We start from the raw sequence: 17581 nt of genomic DNA on the forward strand, positions 1-17581 counted from the left end.
AATTAATTAAAAGGAGAGCCAGTGAAAAGTTTTATCTCAGAATTAATCTTACAGAAAGGAGAACGACTTCTATTTCTCCTTTTGAGATATATTTGAATATTTTTGTGATATATTTGAATATGTTTTTTCTTTTCTTTTTTTTTGAGACACAGTCTTACTCTGTTGCCCCAGGTAGAGTGCAGTGGCATCATCAGCTTACTGCAGCCTGGAACTCCTGGTCTCAAGCAGTCCTCCTACCTCAACCTCCTGAGGAGCTGGGCCTGTAGGCATGTGCCACCATGCCTGGCTAAGTTTTTCTATTTTTATTTATTTATTTATTTATTTATTTATTTTTTTTTTTCTTACGTAACCTAAACATTTGTAAGTTTTTCTATTTTTGGTAGAGACAGACTCTCACTCCTGCTCAGACTGGTCTTGAACTCCTGGCCTCAAGTGATCCTCCCACCTCAGTCTCCCAGAGTGCAAGGATTACAGGTGTGAGCCATCAGGCCCAGCTGAGATATATTTGAATATGCTTCCAAGATTTCATCTTTAAAATGTACATTATTCAGGTTTAGGCATATATAGAATCTTCTAGTGTAGAGGTCAGAACTCTTTCTTTTTTTTTTTTTTTGAAACAGAGTCTCACTTTGTTGTCTAGGCTAGAGTGAGTGCTGTGGCGTCAGCCTAGCTCACAGCAACCTCAAACTCCTGGGCTCAAGCAATCCTCCTGCCTCAGCCTCCCGAGTAGCTGGGACTACAGGCATGCGCCACCATGCCCATCTAACTTTTTTGTATATATATTTTTAGTTGGTCAATTAATTTCTTTCTATTTTTATAGAGACAGGGTCTCGCTCAGGCTGGTTTCGAACTCCTGACCTCGAGCAATCCGCCCACCTCAGCCTCCCAGAGTGCTAGGATTGCAGGCATAAGCCACCGCGCCCGGCCCAGAACTCTTTCTTGAGTGGTACCTTCATTCCTTTACTCTCTCCTATACTTGGAGTGGACCCATTTGGGCAGCTCTTATGCAGTTAAGGAGGCAAGCTCAGCTGAAAGCAAAGATGCTTTTGGGAATGCTTTGGAGGAAAGTTCCTGGGAGCTTCCAGTGTTCCGCAAAATCGAACTCCAAGGGATCTTGGTTGGATTAAGGGGTCAAAAGGGGGCAGTATGGTGGAGCAGACTTCTTCCACCCCATGCCACACGTACGCACTCACTCATGGCTGCCTTCACACCTCTGCCTGCGGGGCCACTCACATTATTTGGTGTGTAACCTGTATTTAAAATGCCTTAGGTGTCTTGTCTCCACATAAAACCACCATGGTGCTGCGCAAGACTCAGTTAACGAGTAGCATAAGGAAAAGAAAATGAGGTTAAGGAGAAAATCTTAGAGGAAAGTTCTAAATGGATTGAGGGCAAATGAGCATAAGGTATTTCTCCTCTTGGTTATATCTGGAGAAAAGGTTAAATACATGTCTCTGCTGTGTTCATGGGAATATAAAAGTAATTTATGATCTTTAAAAGGATATGATGATGAAAGAATTCAAAGACTCATTATTGTTGAAATGTGTCAGTTCTTTACAACTTGGTTTATAGATTCAGTGCACTCCCAATTACAATTCCAGCCAGTTGGCTGGGTGCGGTGGGAGGCTGAGGCGGGAAGATTGCTCCAGGTCAGGAGTTCGAGACCAGCCTGAGCAAGAGTGAGACCCCCGTCTCTACTAAAAATAGAAAGACATTAATTGGCCAACTAAAAATATACGGAAAAAATTAGCCAGGCATGGTGGAGCATGCCTGTAGTTCCAGCTACTCGGGAGGCTGAGGCAGGAGGATCGCTTGAGTGCAGCAGTTTGAGGTTGCTGTGAGCTAGACTAATAATGCCAGGGCATTCTAGCCCTGGCAACAGAGTGGGGCTCTGTCTCAAAAAAAAAAAAAAAAAAAAAAAATCCAGCCAGTTATTAACATCATCTGTTCTACCATTTTCTCAGGGCAGGGAGGTTATTGTGTTAGAACAATAATACTACGCTTCTTATCCGAAACTACAGCTCTGGAGTGAAGCTTCCCTTTGCATGGTGTTCCAGCTGCTTATGTGTGTCTCGAGTTTGTCATCAGTAATTTAGGAATAATATAGAGAGGTTCTGCTCCTTGCAGGGGGCACACAGTCCTCAGAAAAGTAATTAAAAAGAATTCCAAGTAGAGTCATCAGCATCGTCATTGGTGTAGGAATCAAAAAAGATAGCCCTGAGAGCTGTAGATAGTTGGCTACCTTCAGTTTCTCACTTGTCTGACATTATTAAACATCCCTCTGTATGCCGGGCATCGAGCTAAGATCTTTGATATACTGAATCTCAGTTCTTACAATCCTGGGAGACCAGAGTTACTGATGCTCTTTTAATAGTGAGCTCACCCCAATATAGACACATTTGGGGTGCTGGTAGAAAAATGTCTGAATCCAAGCACAGTGTTCTTTCCACAACGTGTGGCCCTTCGGGAAATGGTGCTTATGCTTCGGGCTTAACAAATGGTGTTCCAAAGCGGGTGAGGTTCTTTTGCTTTTTAATGGTTGTTAGACATTTTTTTACCAGCACCCCAAATGTGTCTGTATTGGGGTGAGCTCATGCCTCCTCACATGGCTTTTCCTTACAAACGTGCCCCTGTGGCCAGGTGGTCCTGCTGCCACCCTCATGAGAGATCAGGGATTGGGGTTTATGCTCCCAAACTCCGAGGCCCTGCGGAGTCTAGTGTACTTCCTTATAACAAATGGGCCTCATTAAATATATCTTGATTAATTGTACCCTCCTCTGGTTTGTGTTTCAAACTCACAGTGCTGATAAATCCAACGCTACATCCTGCCATTTGAACTTTCTCGAACTGGTTGGATAAATTGGAGAAATTCATCACAGAGAGCAAAGCTAGACTTTTAGCAAGGACTAACTGCTAGCAGGATTACTTTAAAAAAGAAAGGGGAAAAAATCCACATGTAGAAAATATAAAGGGAATTGGCAAACCAGAGCAGGGCTGTCGTCCAGCCTGGAGGAAATGTCGTTTCCGTCCTCCCGATGAGCTCGGTGGGGTCTGGGAAGGCCCAGAGAGGGTTCCTGGCTTTGCAGTGGACGTCTGGATGTGTCACCTCTTCATTCCCTGGGCCGTGATTTAGCTCCGTCCCTCCCCTGTCACCACCTGGGCCACATCCTCTGCTCGTCTAAGGAGGTATTTGCCGGTTGAAAATAGAAGTGTCTGATGTCACCGTGAATCGTAGGCAACCACAAGAAACCTTCTTGACGCTTTTAGCTACAGAGTTAGATTTTATGGCGTAACAAGATTTTGAAAAAAACAATAGAATATTTTGTAGAAGGAAATACAAGAGATCAAAAAGCCTTTGACAGTGGGAGAAATGAAGTTGGTTATTGTGGAGCCAGGACAGAGAACCAGGCCTTCTGATTTCAAAAATGTTCTCTTTATAAAGGGGCAGTGCCTTGTCTTTTCCAGACATTTTGGCCTCCTAGGTAGGGTGCTGTGGCCCTGCCCGTCTCTGCCCACTGGGCATGGGGTCCCAGGAGAAAGAAGAAGTTTCACTCAGACCTTGCAGTCCAGTTGTGTCTAGTAGGTGCAGATTTCCTTGCATACTTCTTGCAACAGTCTGTTTTTAATTTAAAGTTTTTTTTTTTTTTTTTTAGACAGAGTTTTGGTCTGTCACCTGGGCTACAGTGTAGTGGCATCATCATAGTGCACTGCAGCCTCAAACTCCTGAGCTCAAGTGATCCTCCTGCCTCAGCCTCCTGAGTAGCTGGGACTACAGGCATGCGCCACCATGCCTGGTCCATTTTTCTATTTTTGTAGACATGGGGCTTGCTCAGGCTGGTCTCGAACTCTTGGCTCCAACCAGTCCTCCTGCCTTGGCCTCCCAGAGTGCTAGGATGACAGACATGAGCCACCGTGCCCAGCCACAGCAGTCTCTTCTATAACATACCTGGCCACTAGCTCAAGGAGACTTCTGATTCTCATTGACACATTCATCAGACATTTATTGGGTGGCTGCTGCGTGCCAAGTTTTGCAAAGGACAGGTTCTTGTTTTGTTCATTAAAAATGTAAAATGAAAGTTGGAAGCCCACATCTCTTTCCACTTAGACAGTGTGCCTAGTGCATGTGTGTTTTATACTTGCAGGATTCCGTGGCCAGGCTCACCTCTCCCAAGAGGCAGTGCGTTGAGCAAATGTCCTGTTGACTGTGCCCCTAGCATGGCCAGGGAGGCAGCTTAGTGCCAGGGAAGGGCGGTGAGCTGGCAGGTGGGATGCCTGCGTTTGTGTCCCCAGCTTAGGTAGCAAGTTGACTTTGGACGAGCCTTTTCAGTTCCTTGCCTGTTTCTGTTATTTGTAAGTAACAGTGTTCGATTTCAATGAGCTCTGAGCTCCTTTGGAGCTCACACTTCCAACACCTACCAGATCTGCCTATCTAAGAAGCACAGCATTTGAGCTAAGATAATTCCCTTGGAGGACTGATTTGTCGCACACAAAAATACAGGACGATAGAATCACCTTTTACCGTCTTTGCATCTTTTGACTTTCTGCCTTTGAACTTCGCTTTCCAAAGCCCCGGCGAAGTAGTAGTCAGTGCGTTTGGAGTGTTGAGCGTCATGAATCCCGAGGCTCTGGAAGGCAGGTAGTGGGAAGGGACAGCCACCGTCCCTCTGAAAGGAGGATTTCAGACCAAGCCCTTTCTCTGTGGGGAGTTTGCACCCAACTGTTCCTGCTCGCTGGCTTCTTTGAGAGACAGCAGGCTTCTGTTTGAGGGACAGCTCTCTGCAATGGGAGACTAGGCCATGACCATGGAAACCTGACAGGTTTACCTGGGCCACAGGGGATGGAACCTTTGGCCCAGGCCTAATTAGCTGTGTTTCATCTAGAAGCTGCCAGACAGTGTTGCTCGAAGGAGAAACAACAGGATTTAGCACCTGCTTATCCCTTGTGGACACCCCCCCCCCACCCTGCACGCGCACACGCAACGTGGGTGCATATAAACAGCAGCTCCCTGTCTCTTGCCTTTAATTCCTAGGAGATTAAAAATAATTTGTTTTTTTTATATTTGTGTACATGGGGGAAAACTTAATTTATCTTGTGATCACAAAATAAGGGGAGAGTTTCACAAAATACTCACTAAACTTACACATCTAAATGATGCTTTTATTGTTCAAAAAAATTCTTAAAGCCACCCCCCCTCCCCCCCCGAAATTGCCGGAGTCTGCAGAGTATTCATGGCTCGCTCCTGTGTGTGCCAATATCTCCAAGCATTGCCATTAAAAGCCCTTTTGTGTTTAGTGATTTGTTTATGGATCTGTTTCCTTCCTCCTTGAAGACGATGTCTGGCACGCTGGGGTGCAGTAAGTGTTTTTATGTATAATGAATGAGCGGCCACATTAGCAGTGAAAGCCCTCGGCTCGAATGTACCTACTGAGAATTTTCTAGCCATGCTTTCTAAAGTAGCACCATCCCTATGAGTCAGCTTCCCAACTGGCTCTGTTTCATTCCTTCATAACTCTTAGCCCTATATGAAATTACTTTCTTTGTCCATATGCTTATGTGTTTATACATACATGTTATTTTCTTTCCATCGTTAAGTAAGATTTAGGATACGGAGACGTCTGTCTCAGCTTTGTAATACATGTAACTGTTTGTTGGCTGAACAAATGCATCTCCAATTTGCAATTGAACTTTTAAAAATAGCAAAGCTCGTCCATAATGAGTTTTGGAGCATGCAGTGAGTGATTAAGATGAATAATGTCTTCGGGAAGACACAATACAAAGTCAAGATATGGAGAAATAGTTCTGATGTTTTGTTTTTCACTCACGACTCAAACTTGTTTCAGAGGCAGTTTCAAATAGAAATAGTCGTATCTGTGCCATTCAGTTCCATGTTACTTGGAGGTGGTTACTTCACAGAGTAATACTGGATGGCGTAAATTTTCACATTTTTAAAAAAATGTCATAAAATTTGTATTCAGTGAAATACGCTCATTTTAGGCATAGAACTCAATGAGTTTTGTCAAATGAATGAACCCATGTACCTGCCACTGTAATAAGATGTGGAATGTGTTCCTCACCCCAGAAAATTCCCTGGTGCCTTCTTCTGCCCAATTCCCACCCTCAACATACAACCACTGTTCTGGTTTAGAGCACCATGAATTTGTTTTACCTGTTAGTTAACTTTATGTCGGTGGAATTATATGTGTCTACTGTGTTTGAATTCTTTCATTCATCATAATGGTCATAGAGTAAAATCCACCCTATCTAGTGTGCAATTCTGCAGGCTTTGACAAATGCATACCATCGTGGAACACAACCCCAGTCAAGATCAAGAACCGTTCTGTTGGCCTCCCAAATTCTCCCAGGTGCCTTGGTAGTCAACCCCATGGCCTCTCTGCACTCTGCAACTATGGATCTGTTTCTCTACCTGCCATTTTGCCTGTGCCCAGTGTTTATCTCCGCAGGGTTTTTTTTTTTTTTTTATTGTTAATTTTGTCAACTATAAGTGTAAATAAGTTTAAAAGTCAAAACCATTCCTACGAGGTTTATAATGAAAAAATAACAGCCCTTTCCTGGCTCCTCCTGATTTCTGAGGAGTTTCAACTCTTTCAGAAATCCTTCGACTCTTTTAGCCAATTTTTGTGGTATAGACCTCTTTTTTTCCAAACAACTGTGCTTTTAAACTTGATATTTTTTGTTTACAATTTTGTTTGTCCACTTTTTACTATGGAAGATGAGTAGTTTTCCTATACTCTCCACCAACTATCCAAACACCCACTTGTCTCTAATATAGATAACTGAATATAGATATAATTTCTTTGGATTTTTTTAAACAGTTACTATTTAGATTATTATGCCTGTGTCATATGAACAGCTGAGGTTGTGGGATGTTCCTTGATTTTTTTTTGGAGCTTATTCCTTTTTTTCTTGGTTCTCTTTGGACCTACCTCCTCTGTTTCATACTCAAGGTTTCTGACCAAAGTGTTTACCTCCTTTGAATATGTTCAAACAAGATAATTTCTCAGTTCCCTTTCTTCTTGGATTCATTCCTCATGGAACCCTCTGTCCTCCTGCCCCATATTGGACTGGTAGCTCTTTGGGCCAGTGTATAGCTCTCTTTCCGAGCTCTCCCTCTGTCATCTGTCTCCTTGTCAGAAAAAAAAGGAATTAACCAGATATTTCAACAGAGCTAGGGTTGACATGCATTTGTATGTGTAGAGATTAGCACTCTGTTAATTTTGACCCATCTGTGTCTATGAGAAGTCACGCATTCACACAGATACCCTCAATTCCAATCCAGCAGCACACGGTTCAATCAAGCTTTTTCCCTTCTTGTGCTTTGTAACTTTGTTCTGTGACTATAAGAAACCCGACTTCCCATAGTCTTAATATATTGACTCATTCGATCGATTCCTGGTATATAACCAATCTCCCGTCTTCATTAGCACACCACATCCCCTAAGTATTGAGCAACTCCTGTGGGTTCACATTAGATCCTGCAATGTCCTGCATCCTTTCATTGCTCCCCGTTTCCATAGCACCCATCAGTCTCCTCCCTGGTGTGTTCCTCTTTCTACTACGTCTCACCTCCCACGATCCATGCTCGTACAGCAGCCAGGTGCTCTTTAAAAGCATAAGGCGTGATGACATTTGAAGCCCTCCCGTGCATCCTGTTGTACTTAGAATAAACCTCAGGTCCCTCTGTGGTATGTATTAATAATACCTATATGTGTGGCGATTAATCCTGCCTGCACATCAGCATCACCAGGGGAACTTTTGAAAAACACTAAGCCTGCGTCCCACCCAAGTCTCCAATTAAATCAGAGTATTTGGGGGTGCAGCCCAGGCATCGGTGTTTTTAAAAGTTCCCTGGTGGGTCTTGTGGGTGCTCCCTGTTGGGAACCGTGCCTCTCCCCAACTGCCTTCCTATTGCCTCCTGCCCCGCCCCTCTCTGCACTGAGCTCTGGCAATTACATTTTCCTTGTCTTTGAACTTGAAGCTGACCCTCTTCTCGCTGTTTCCTCACTCAATTTGTTTCTGGCTGTACGTTTCTTTCCCCAGATCTTTTCATGGTGGTTCCTGTTAGCGTCTCAGAGTGATCTTTCCTTGATCATCTTATCTGAAATCGTGTCCCATGTTATGTTCCTTGAGCACTTCTTCATACTGTCCTCATCTCAGACCATCTTATTTATGTTGTTATTATTGTTGTTTTTTCTATCAGAGTATAATCTTCATGATGACTCTTGCTTTCTCCTATACCGTGGTGCTTAGATTAGATTAGTGCTTAATAGATTACTTGTTGGGTGTCTGCGTGTAGCAGGGAGAAGAGCCAGGTGAGAGATCTGTTGGCGAGAAAGTGAGCATTTGCTGGAGAGACACTCGGGTAGGTGAAGTGAACTGAAATAGGAGTCTTGACTGATGGAGATTATCCGAGAAGCCAGACAAAGTAAGTAACTGTGACGATGGAATTAGGAACTCTCTGATGTTTCCAAATTGTAGAGGGCAGGTTTTTGTCTGGATTGGGATAGTCCCAGGAAAACAGAAATGACCTGTTATCCTACTGGAAGAACAGCCCTTAGCATATAGGGTAACATTATGTGTTCATGGTGGTTGCTGTGAACTTACTTTTCGACACTGTCATTTCAGCTCAGTGTAGGGCAGAGTGGCCCTCTGGACTCACCCCCTCATTCCCTTCATTTTAATAACGTAATAACTAGAGAAAGCCTCTGAGATTCCGACAACCAGTTTCACACTCTACCCATTGAAGACAGATGCTTGGTGATACCCCCTCGCTGTCTCTCTGCTTGAAGATGCAGAGCCTCATAGCATGCCATGTTTAATTCTGTTTGTCTTACTTTGGATATTTGGGATTAATTGGAAAATTGTGTTCTTGCTTATATGACAGCCCACATTTGCAACGTGGACATGAGCAAACATACTTGTGAACTCTTACTATATCCCATATGGTTATTAGCCGTGGAATTTATGGAGTCCTGGTAGTATATGATTAAAAACCCCAGAGATAGACAGTGTTCTCCTACTCCCTGATGCCAAGGAAAATGAGCATTCGCTTTCACAAATTCAGCATGGTAATTTTGTGCCTTTAGGTAGGGGTTATACACACACCACAAATTCTAGAGCAAACTTAGGAGGTTAAAAAAAAACCCTTTCAACAATGACCGGTTTTGGAAGCATAGTTCTGTGATGAATGGCTGTGCAAAAACACTGTTTACAAAAGTACAGGTAAATTCTTCTCTGAAAGTGGAATGAACTCTGTATTATGACAGCTTGGCTTTTTATAGGGCATAGAAAGATGAAAACTGCTTGGAAGAGATGAAATTATTATTTCTCAGCTTGTTGCCCCAGCTCTCCGACCTTGCCCCGGGATGACATCGAAGCCGTTCATTTATGCAAAAGCCATTTTCATGTTTTCACAGAACCAAGCAAGTGTGTGCAGATGGGTTCAGACTCTTGAGACCTGGGGAGAGATGCTTACCTTGGGGGTGTTCTTACCTCTGTGTCACTTACACGTGGGCTTCCTAAATGGAGGGCAGTGTTTCCTGTTCAGATATCTTTTTCTCAGCCATGTGTCTTGATGCAACCAGAGTTGCACAGCCTGGTATATTACTCCTGCCTGCAAAACATAGCAAAATCTTTTAAATTTGTGAGTGCCACTGACAGTTTAAACTTTGTGGAAAGATTATTGAATATGTGCCCAAAGAAGGTAAACTCAATTTTCTACTTATAACATATACAGAATAGATTATGTGTCTTTTTTCTGGGAGATTTCATATAGAGCAAATTATAAGAGAGTTCTAGAGCCCTGTTGGCAGGTGCCTGAACTTTTAAGTGCAGTTTGCATCTGCTCGCTTCATGTGATGCTTTATGTGCGTCTCCTAATTACGGCAGGGTTCAGTTAGGCAGGGTGACCACATTAACGCCTTAGTGGATAGGCATGGGGAGAGGGAACTTACTGCTGTGCACTATCTATAGTATAACGTACCCAGTAAGTATTTAATATAAAACATGTGTTCACAGATTGAATTGTATACTCCCTCTGTAAGGTAAAGCCTTTGACCTAAAACCTTAGCAAACAAACCCATAGCATCTTTTTATTTGGGCGGCGTGCTGATACTATTACCAAGAATTGTACAGAATGTTATTTTATTGTTTGTTTGGATTTTTTTTAAGGTGTAAATATTTGTATATATAAGATTTGCCATTCCAGTTTAAAATTGTTCCAGCATAGTGGTTCTTAACCTGCAAACTCAGAAGAGTTAGAGCAAATAGACATTATTTTAAAATGTCTATTTTGATAGTATAAGGTGACTTACAGAATGTATGTATACAATGAAAGTTAGTATTCATTCATGCAAAACCATTTATTGAGAGGAGTTTTTCATGTAAGGTGTTGAGTTGATAAGAGGTTGGGGTGATTTCCATCTTGGTGGTTTTTCTTTTTGCATGATCCTTGATAAGGTTAGATTCTAAGCGAATTTTAAATCCTATTAAGGAATAGAGTTCTAAAATAAATCCGGTTTTTATTGTGTAATAAACTAAAATGTTCATATTCTAAGATATCTTCTGCTAATTGTCTCTTGGGTTCTGTCCCAGGATTGCTAACAGAACATGAGAATGTATATATATTGCTAATGTATTACCCAGAAAACATAAAAGATTTTGTGTTCTTTTATGCCCTGACAGGTTGGTACAGAGGATATACCCTCCAAAATAAATCTAAAAAGGTATGATTTATCATTGAATTTTCTATTTCGTGTGAAATCTGTCTGCAGGTTTTGCGTTGGGTCATCTGATCCCCTTATCTGCCCACTGTTGTCTGTAGACCTAGTTTGCTTTGTGTTTTGATGGCTGCTGCTTTTGATTTGAAGGCAAATTCTCTGGCCTCAATGCTTAAGTGTGACAATGTAAATCCCATAAACTGTATTCCCCACCAGCCAATTGAAGGAGAAAGTGATGGAGGACTTCTTGCTCCAAGCAGGGTAGTAACACAGTGACACTGTTCTAGTGGGGTCTCTCTTTTAGGGAGGGCAGGACCTGTGCTTCTCCCTCTGTCCTTTACTTCCAATGCTAACATCCCAGAACAAAAGGGTCTCCCAGTTTCCACTCAGTTTTTTCTCCTCCTTTGTAAACTAGGATTAACCAAAGTAGTGGTTTTCAAACTCTGAGCCTGACAACCCCACTATACATCATGAAATCAAGATAGTGGCTTATACCCAATATTTTCCACAAAATGAAACTGAAAAGTAGAGAAGAAAATAAGATGCAATGGCAAATATTGTTGCATAAAACTTTTGTTTCAGGTGAATCTTGTTATGTATTTTTAAATTATATTTTATGTGCTTTGTTAGGTTGCCATAAAAATGTGTCTCTTGCTATTCCTCATTGCCAGAGTTTGAAAAATACTGACCTAGACAGTTCCCTTTTTCCCAAAACTGCTAATCATCCGGCTAAAGAAAATCTATTAATTATGTTAATACCTCCCACGGTTTCTTTTCGGTCTTGTCAGCAACTTTTTTTTTGGATAGTGCTCAATGGGGCAGCGTAACACGTCAGCACTTTCTTTTGAAAGAGCGAAGTTGATAGGGCCTTATTATTTCCCAATTAGTTTGCACACCAAAGAGTGCATTAGATTAGGAAAGGGATGAGAGAAATGTTTTAGAATTTATCAAAAGGGAGTAAAGAAAAAAGAAAACCCGCAGTTTTTCTTCTTCACACACAGCATGAGATAGACATACTCCTACACAGGTGAGGTTCATGTTGGGCACCCAACTCTTAAAAGAGCAGAGCCCAGAGAAGCCCCTTTCTACTAGGTATGGGCCATCAGGAACCAGGACTGTTTTCTGTGTTGTTGACAAGCAGTTCACACTGGGTATTTGCACATGTATGTGTGCACACGCACATTTTGTTACCTTTGTGAACTTAATACAGCAAAATAAAGGAGCTTTGAATGCAAATACCAGGCAGGCGTGGTGGTTCACACGCCAGTAATCCTAGCACTCTGAGAAGCCAAGGTGGTAGGATTGCTTGAGCTCAGGAGTTCGAGAGCAGCCTGAGCAAGAGCGAGACCCCGTCTCTACTATAAACAGAAAGAAATTAGCCAAACAACTAAAACTAAAAAAAAAAAAAAAAACTAAGCCAGGCATGGTGGCACATGCCTATAGTCCCAGCTACTCGGGAGGCTGAGGCAGTAGGATCGCTTGAGCCCAGGAGTGTGAGGTTGCTGTGAGCTAGGCTGACGCCATGGCACTTTAGCCTAGGTAACAGAGTGAGACTCTGTCTCAAAAAAAAAAATTTGAATGCAAATATTAGCTCCCACAATTTGGGTCCTTTTGTCTCTGCCCAAACCCTGATACTGAATTTTTCTACCCACAGTTAGATTCTTGAGCCACGTGTTTTCTTTTCCAAACTAATTAATTTCTTTTATTCTCTTACTGACTTCAATTTCTCTGGGCCGTCAAATAGAGACCTGAGAGGCAGACGTGCAGGAGTGAATGAGAACAGGGTAGGACTAAAGGGAAGACCTTCCTCTGGGGACCCTCAGTGACATACAGCACCTGGTATACTGCCACTCCCGCATCTTTAATTTCCAATGATGGAACTGGTGGTTATTTCAAAGCATGATGACAGCTAATAGTTTTGATGCCCTGAATTTATTAAAGAGTAGGAATTCCCAATCCTTTTTTCTTTTAAAGAGAAAAGTTAACTTTTAAAAATAAACAAAAAAACCCCATTCTCAGACAAAACTCATATAACGAATTTAAGGAACAAACAACATTCTTGATTTTTTTTTTTAACTGGTCCATGTCAGTTATGTTGAAACAAGGCCCTATATCACAGGTCTTCCTTTTCATAGGGTCCATAGCAGGGGTCCTCAAACTTTTTAAACGGAGAGGGGGGTCAGTTCACTGTCCCTCAGACCATTGGAGAGTGGGGCGCACATTCCACACATGCGCACTGTGGGCCTGGGACAAGTTGGCTGCTAAGCAGGACAGGCAGTGGTAGCGAAAACACCTAGCGGGCTGGATAAATGTCCTCGGCCGGGCCGAATGTGGCCCGCAGGCCATAGTTTGAGGACTCCTGGTCTATAGTATAGAAGATCCTTTTGACCATAGAAGACCTTGGTTTCTAAGGCATTCTGGGATTTCCTAACACTGTCATCCCTCTGTGTTCATGGGGGCTTGGTTCCAGGACCTCCTTTGGATACCAAAATCCACAGACACTCAAGTCCCTGATCTAAAATGGTGTAGTATTTGCATGTAACCTACACACATCCTTCTGTATACTTTAAAGTACCTCTCGATTACTTATTTTATTTTATTATTATTTTTGAGACAGAGTCTCACTGTTGTTGCCCAGGCTACAGTGAGTGCCGTGGCGTCAGCCTAGCTCACAGCAACCTCAACCTCCTGGGCTCAAGCAATCCTTCTGCCTCAGCCTTCCAAGTAGCTGGGACTACAGGCATGCGCCACCACGCCTGGCTAATGTTTTCTATATATATTAGTTGGCCAATTAATTTCTTTCTGTTTATAGTAGAGACGGGGTCTTGCTCTTGCTCAGGTTGGTTTCAAACTCCTGAACTCAAATGATCCGCCCACCTCAGCCTCCCAGAGAGCTAGGATTATAAACGTGAGCCACCACGCCCGGCCACCTCTTGATTACTTATAATACCTAATCCAATGTAAATGCTGTATAAATAGTTGTACTGTATTGTTTAAGGAATAATGACAAGGAAAAAAATCTGTACATGTTTGATTTTTTTTTTTTTCCAAAATATTTCCAATCTGTGGATGTGGAACCCACCATATGCAGGGCTAAATATATAGAAATCCATCTAGCTAGTAGCACCTGTGTTGTCTGCTTTGAAAAAAAAAATGGATAGGGTGCCCCACTAGGATCTAAATGATAAGTTTTGGATGTGTTTTTAATTTTTTTGTATTCATTAAAGTGTTCTTAAAGCTTGAAACCTCACTCTTTAGAAGGATTATTTCAGTAAGAGCTCCTTGATAATTAAAGAAAAGCTTTGTATTAATAATTGAACACAATGTTGGCACAAAGAAGGGCCATGCATTTATGTGTTGCTTTATTTTTTTAAGTTGAAGTATTTCTCTTGTGGAGAGATCTAGGAAAAACAGAGGGACTTGAAAATCATTTGTCACGAATGATCCTCAACTTTTGACGCCCCTTCATTAAGAGATCCAGCTCATTAGAAATAGTCTCTTGATGCTCTGTGCCTCATTTCCCGCTCCTTGGAGGAAGAGCTGCTTGAAAGGCTTATTGTTCTAATGGAAATTCGTGGTGTCATTTTATAAGCTGACCCAGCCATTTAGAGTGGTGATGAAAGGAGCTGGTGGTTTTACAAATTGAAGAAGCCAAGAGCTTTTCCAAAACTGATTATCGATCCTGGCAGGATTGTGGGGATGTGGGTAAGGGTAACATCTAGAAACTCATTTATTTATTTATTTATTTTACTCAAGTGAGTAGGTTGCATTGAGGAAAGGAAAGCAGAATTGAGAGAGGGAGGCTGTAAATCAGACCTGTGTGGCCCAGGGCCACTCTGGCTCGGTGCATGTTGCAGTGGCACAGGAATTTGTCAGCGCAGTTAAATGACTGTAAATGGCAAGTGGCATCATGGAAAGACAATGCCTGCAAATGACAGAGTGACAATGATAGTACAACAAAGTAAATTTTCTCTTAATATGAAAATCATGATGTCTGTGCACCCAGCATAAATTATCTGCTTATGATCTGCTTAGAAGCCACAAAATCCATCATTGCTTATTTGTATTTCTGAATACTTCCTTAGCTATTTCCCAATTGCAAGGAGAGACCACTCACCAGGTTATGAATGCATGAAAATTTTTATTGGTCCTTTACGTTCTTTTAAAAAAAAATTTTTTTTAATTAAGGTAAAATATACTTAATCTAATAATGTACCATCTTTAGCATGGTCCTTTACCTTCTTGATTTGAAAAACATTCAGCAAGGATATTCCTTTGGTCTAGCAGTGTTACCTTTTATTTTAACCTCTGGATACAGATCCTCGTAACTAAACAGTTTATCCCTATTCAGTGCCCTCCCCTGCCCTTTGTTTATGAGTCATGGAAATTTTTTTTCATTGTGGTATAATACATATGACATAAGATTTGCTGTTTGGACCGTTTGTAAATGTACAGGTCAGCAGCATTAAGTACGTTCATATTGTGGTGCAAACATCACTACCATCCATCTCCAGAACTTTCTCATCTCCCCATACCGAAGTTCTGTCCCCATTCTCCTCCCTCCCAGCCCCTGGCAACCTCCATTGGCCTTTCCGTCCATGAATCTGACCAGCCCAGGTGCCTCACAGGACTGGAATCATAAAGTATTTGTCCTTTTGTGGCTGAATTACTTCACTGAGCATCACCTCCTCAAGGTGAGTTCACGACATCTAGGAGATGTCGCTCCACAGAGATGACAGTCAACAAGTCATTTATCTCAGCTCAGCAAACAGAAGATATGTCCTCGGGCATCCTAGGGACGAATGTGGAGCTTTGGAACTCCAAATATCAGGCCCCCAAAGAATTGCACACACATTGAACTTTGGTTTGTTTTCAATGGTTTGATCGGTTTTCCAAAGTGGCTCTGAATCATGTCTCCATAGTGAAAGAGGCCAGTGTCCCCTTGTCACTGTGTGTGTTCTTGGTCTTGTCAATGCCGGATTGGAATGGTGCTTTCTCACGCACACACCCCACGCCTGCCCCTTTCTCGGAGCGAGGAGGAAGAAAGAAGCTGTGCACTTTTCTTTTTGGATCCTTCTGCATGGTGGGCAAGGATGGCCATTTGCCCCTGACTCGAGCAGTGACAGGATCCACGCTGTCATCACCAGTGCTGGGAGCAGCTGGGTCTAAAATGTTCTTGCTGCTGCCTGTTTTATTGGCACAGGATTAAAAGGGAGAAAGGAGAGTATTTCACAGACTAATATATAGTGCATGCAGCTGGACACAAGACCAGCCCCTGTCGATGTTCTCTCGTCTCTAGTCTCTGCGTGGAGTAAGGATTACTGGGTGCACACGAGTCTTGGACCACAGTGGGACGTCCCCTCCTGCCTTTGTGGCCAGCCACCCCTGATGTATGGCGTCCACAGAGCTCATGCCAACTCTTGGCATGAACAGTTGAGCCAATGGTACCAGCTACACGGGCTCTTGAGCCAATGGTACCAGCTACAGAGGGTAGGAACAGTTGAGCCAATGGTACCAGCTACATGGGCTCTTCTATATAAAAATGCCACAACACACGGATCAGCAGTGCCTTCTCCAGACGGCGTCTTCTCTGCTTGTGGCCGAGCACGTCATACGGTGATACAGCAGAAGCCATTGATATTTAAGAAAATCCACATCTAGGACTTGCTTCATCTTGGTTCAATCTGGTCCTCAATTCTTCAGTTCTACCCAGTGGTTTCCTGTCTTTGTCTTAGGTCTTTCTGAGCCTTAGTCCCCCGTCCCCCCCCTCCCGTGGGCAGTGTCACAGTACTGATGTTGAATTGCCTCTTAGGGATATATTAATAGAATAAATAGCAGTTTTAGACTATGAAGTGCTTTATAGAAATAACAGGTAACTAACACTCATTGATTTGGGTGCATTCGGTTTAAGCCAAAATGGAATTACTTTAGAAAATCGGTCGGGCGCGGTGGCTCACGCCTGTAATCCTAGCACTCTGGGAGGCCTAGGCGGGAGGATTGCTCGAGGTCAGGAGTTCGAAACCAGCCTGAGCAAGAGCAAGACCCGGTCTCTACTATAAATAGAAAGAAATTAATTGGCCAGCTAATATATATAGAAAAAATTAGCCGGGCATGGTGGCACATGCCTGTAGTCCCAGCTAGTTGGGAGGCTGAGGCAGTAGGATCACTCGAGCCCAGGAGTCTGAGGTTGCTGTGAGCTAGGCTGACGCCATGGCACTCGCTCTAGCCTGGGCAACAAAGCAAGACTCTGTCTCAAAAAAAAAAAAATCACTCAAATTTTATGGGCTGCTGAGTACAGCGTAGCCTCTGTCTCACTTGTTATGGGAAACCCTTTAAGGAAAGCATCTCATGGCATGTAGGATGTGAGCGGTTTTAGGGGCTTGTCATTAAACTCTTTACCTTTATCGTAGCTCTGAGCTGACCTGAGCATTTCATTTATTACATTGATCCTGTGCGCAGTTGAGCCCAATTCTTAATTTCTACCTGTTCCATGTTTCCACCATGCCACCGCTGAGGTGACCAATGTCACCAATGTCCTGCAGACCTGACCGCAAGGTTCAGCTATTGTCCAGGTGTTTCCCATTTATTCTTGGTTTCATTTATTCTCTTGACTTTGGGCTGAGGTTTTTATTAATGGCCATCTAACCACAGTTCTTTTCTCTGTAGGGTATTTTCCCTGAAACGTATATCCATTTGAAGGAGGCAACTGTGGAAGACCTCGGGTAAGTTCTAATCTTAAAGATTCCTAAATAATAACGAAGATAGAAGATTGTCACTAAAGAATACCTTATGTACCATCTCTCTCTCATCTCATCAGTTCCACTCCTCCTCATATGACAGAGAAA

General features: G+C 42.7%; 1 protein-coding gene across 1 annotated transcript in view; it reads left to right on the plus strand.

Moving 5' to 3' along the window:
- The window catches only part of DOCK5 (dedicator of cytokinesis 5), a 172832-nt gene that overhangs the window by 57420 nt on the left and 97831 nt on the right, over window positions 1-17581 (plus strand). Inside the window, exons 3-4 of the mRNA XM_012782140.3 lie at window positions 10702-10742; window positions 17403-17458. Coding sequence (XP_012637594.3) covers window positions 10702-10742; window positions 17403-17458 — 97 coding nt within the window. The remainder of the gene's footprint in view (window positions 1-10701; window positions 10743-17402; window positions 17459-17581) is intronic.

Source organism: Microcebus murinus, chromosome 24 (genome assembly GCF_040939455.1).
Source record: "Microcebus murinus isolate Inina chromosome 24, M.murinus_Inina_mat1.0, whole genome shotgun sequence".
Lineage (NCBI taxonomy): Eukaryota > Metazoa > Chordata > Mammalia > Primates > Cheirogaleidae > Microcebus > Microcebus murinus.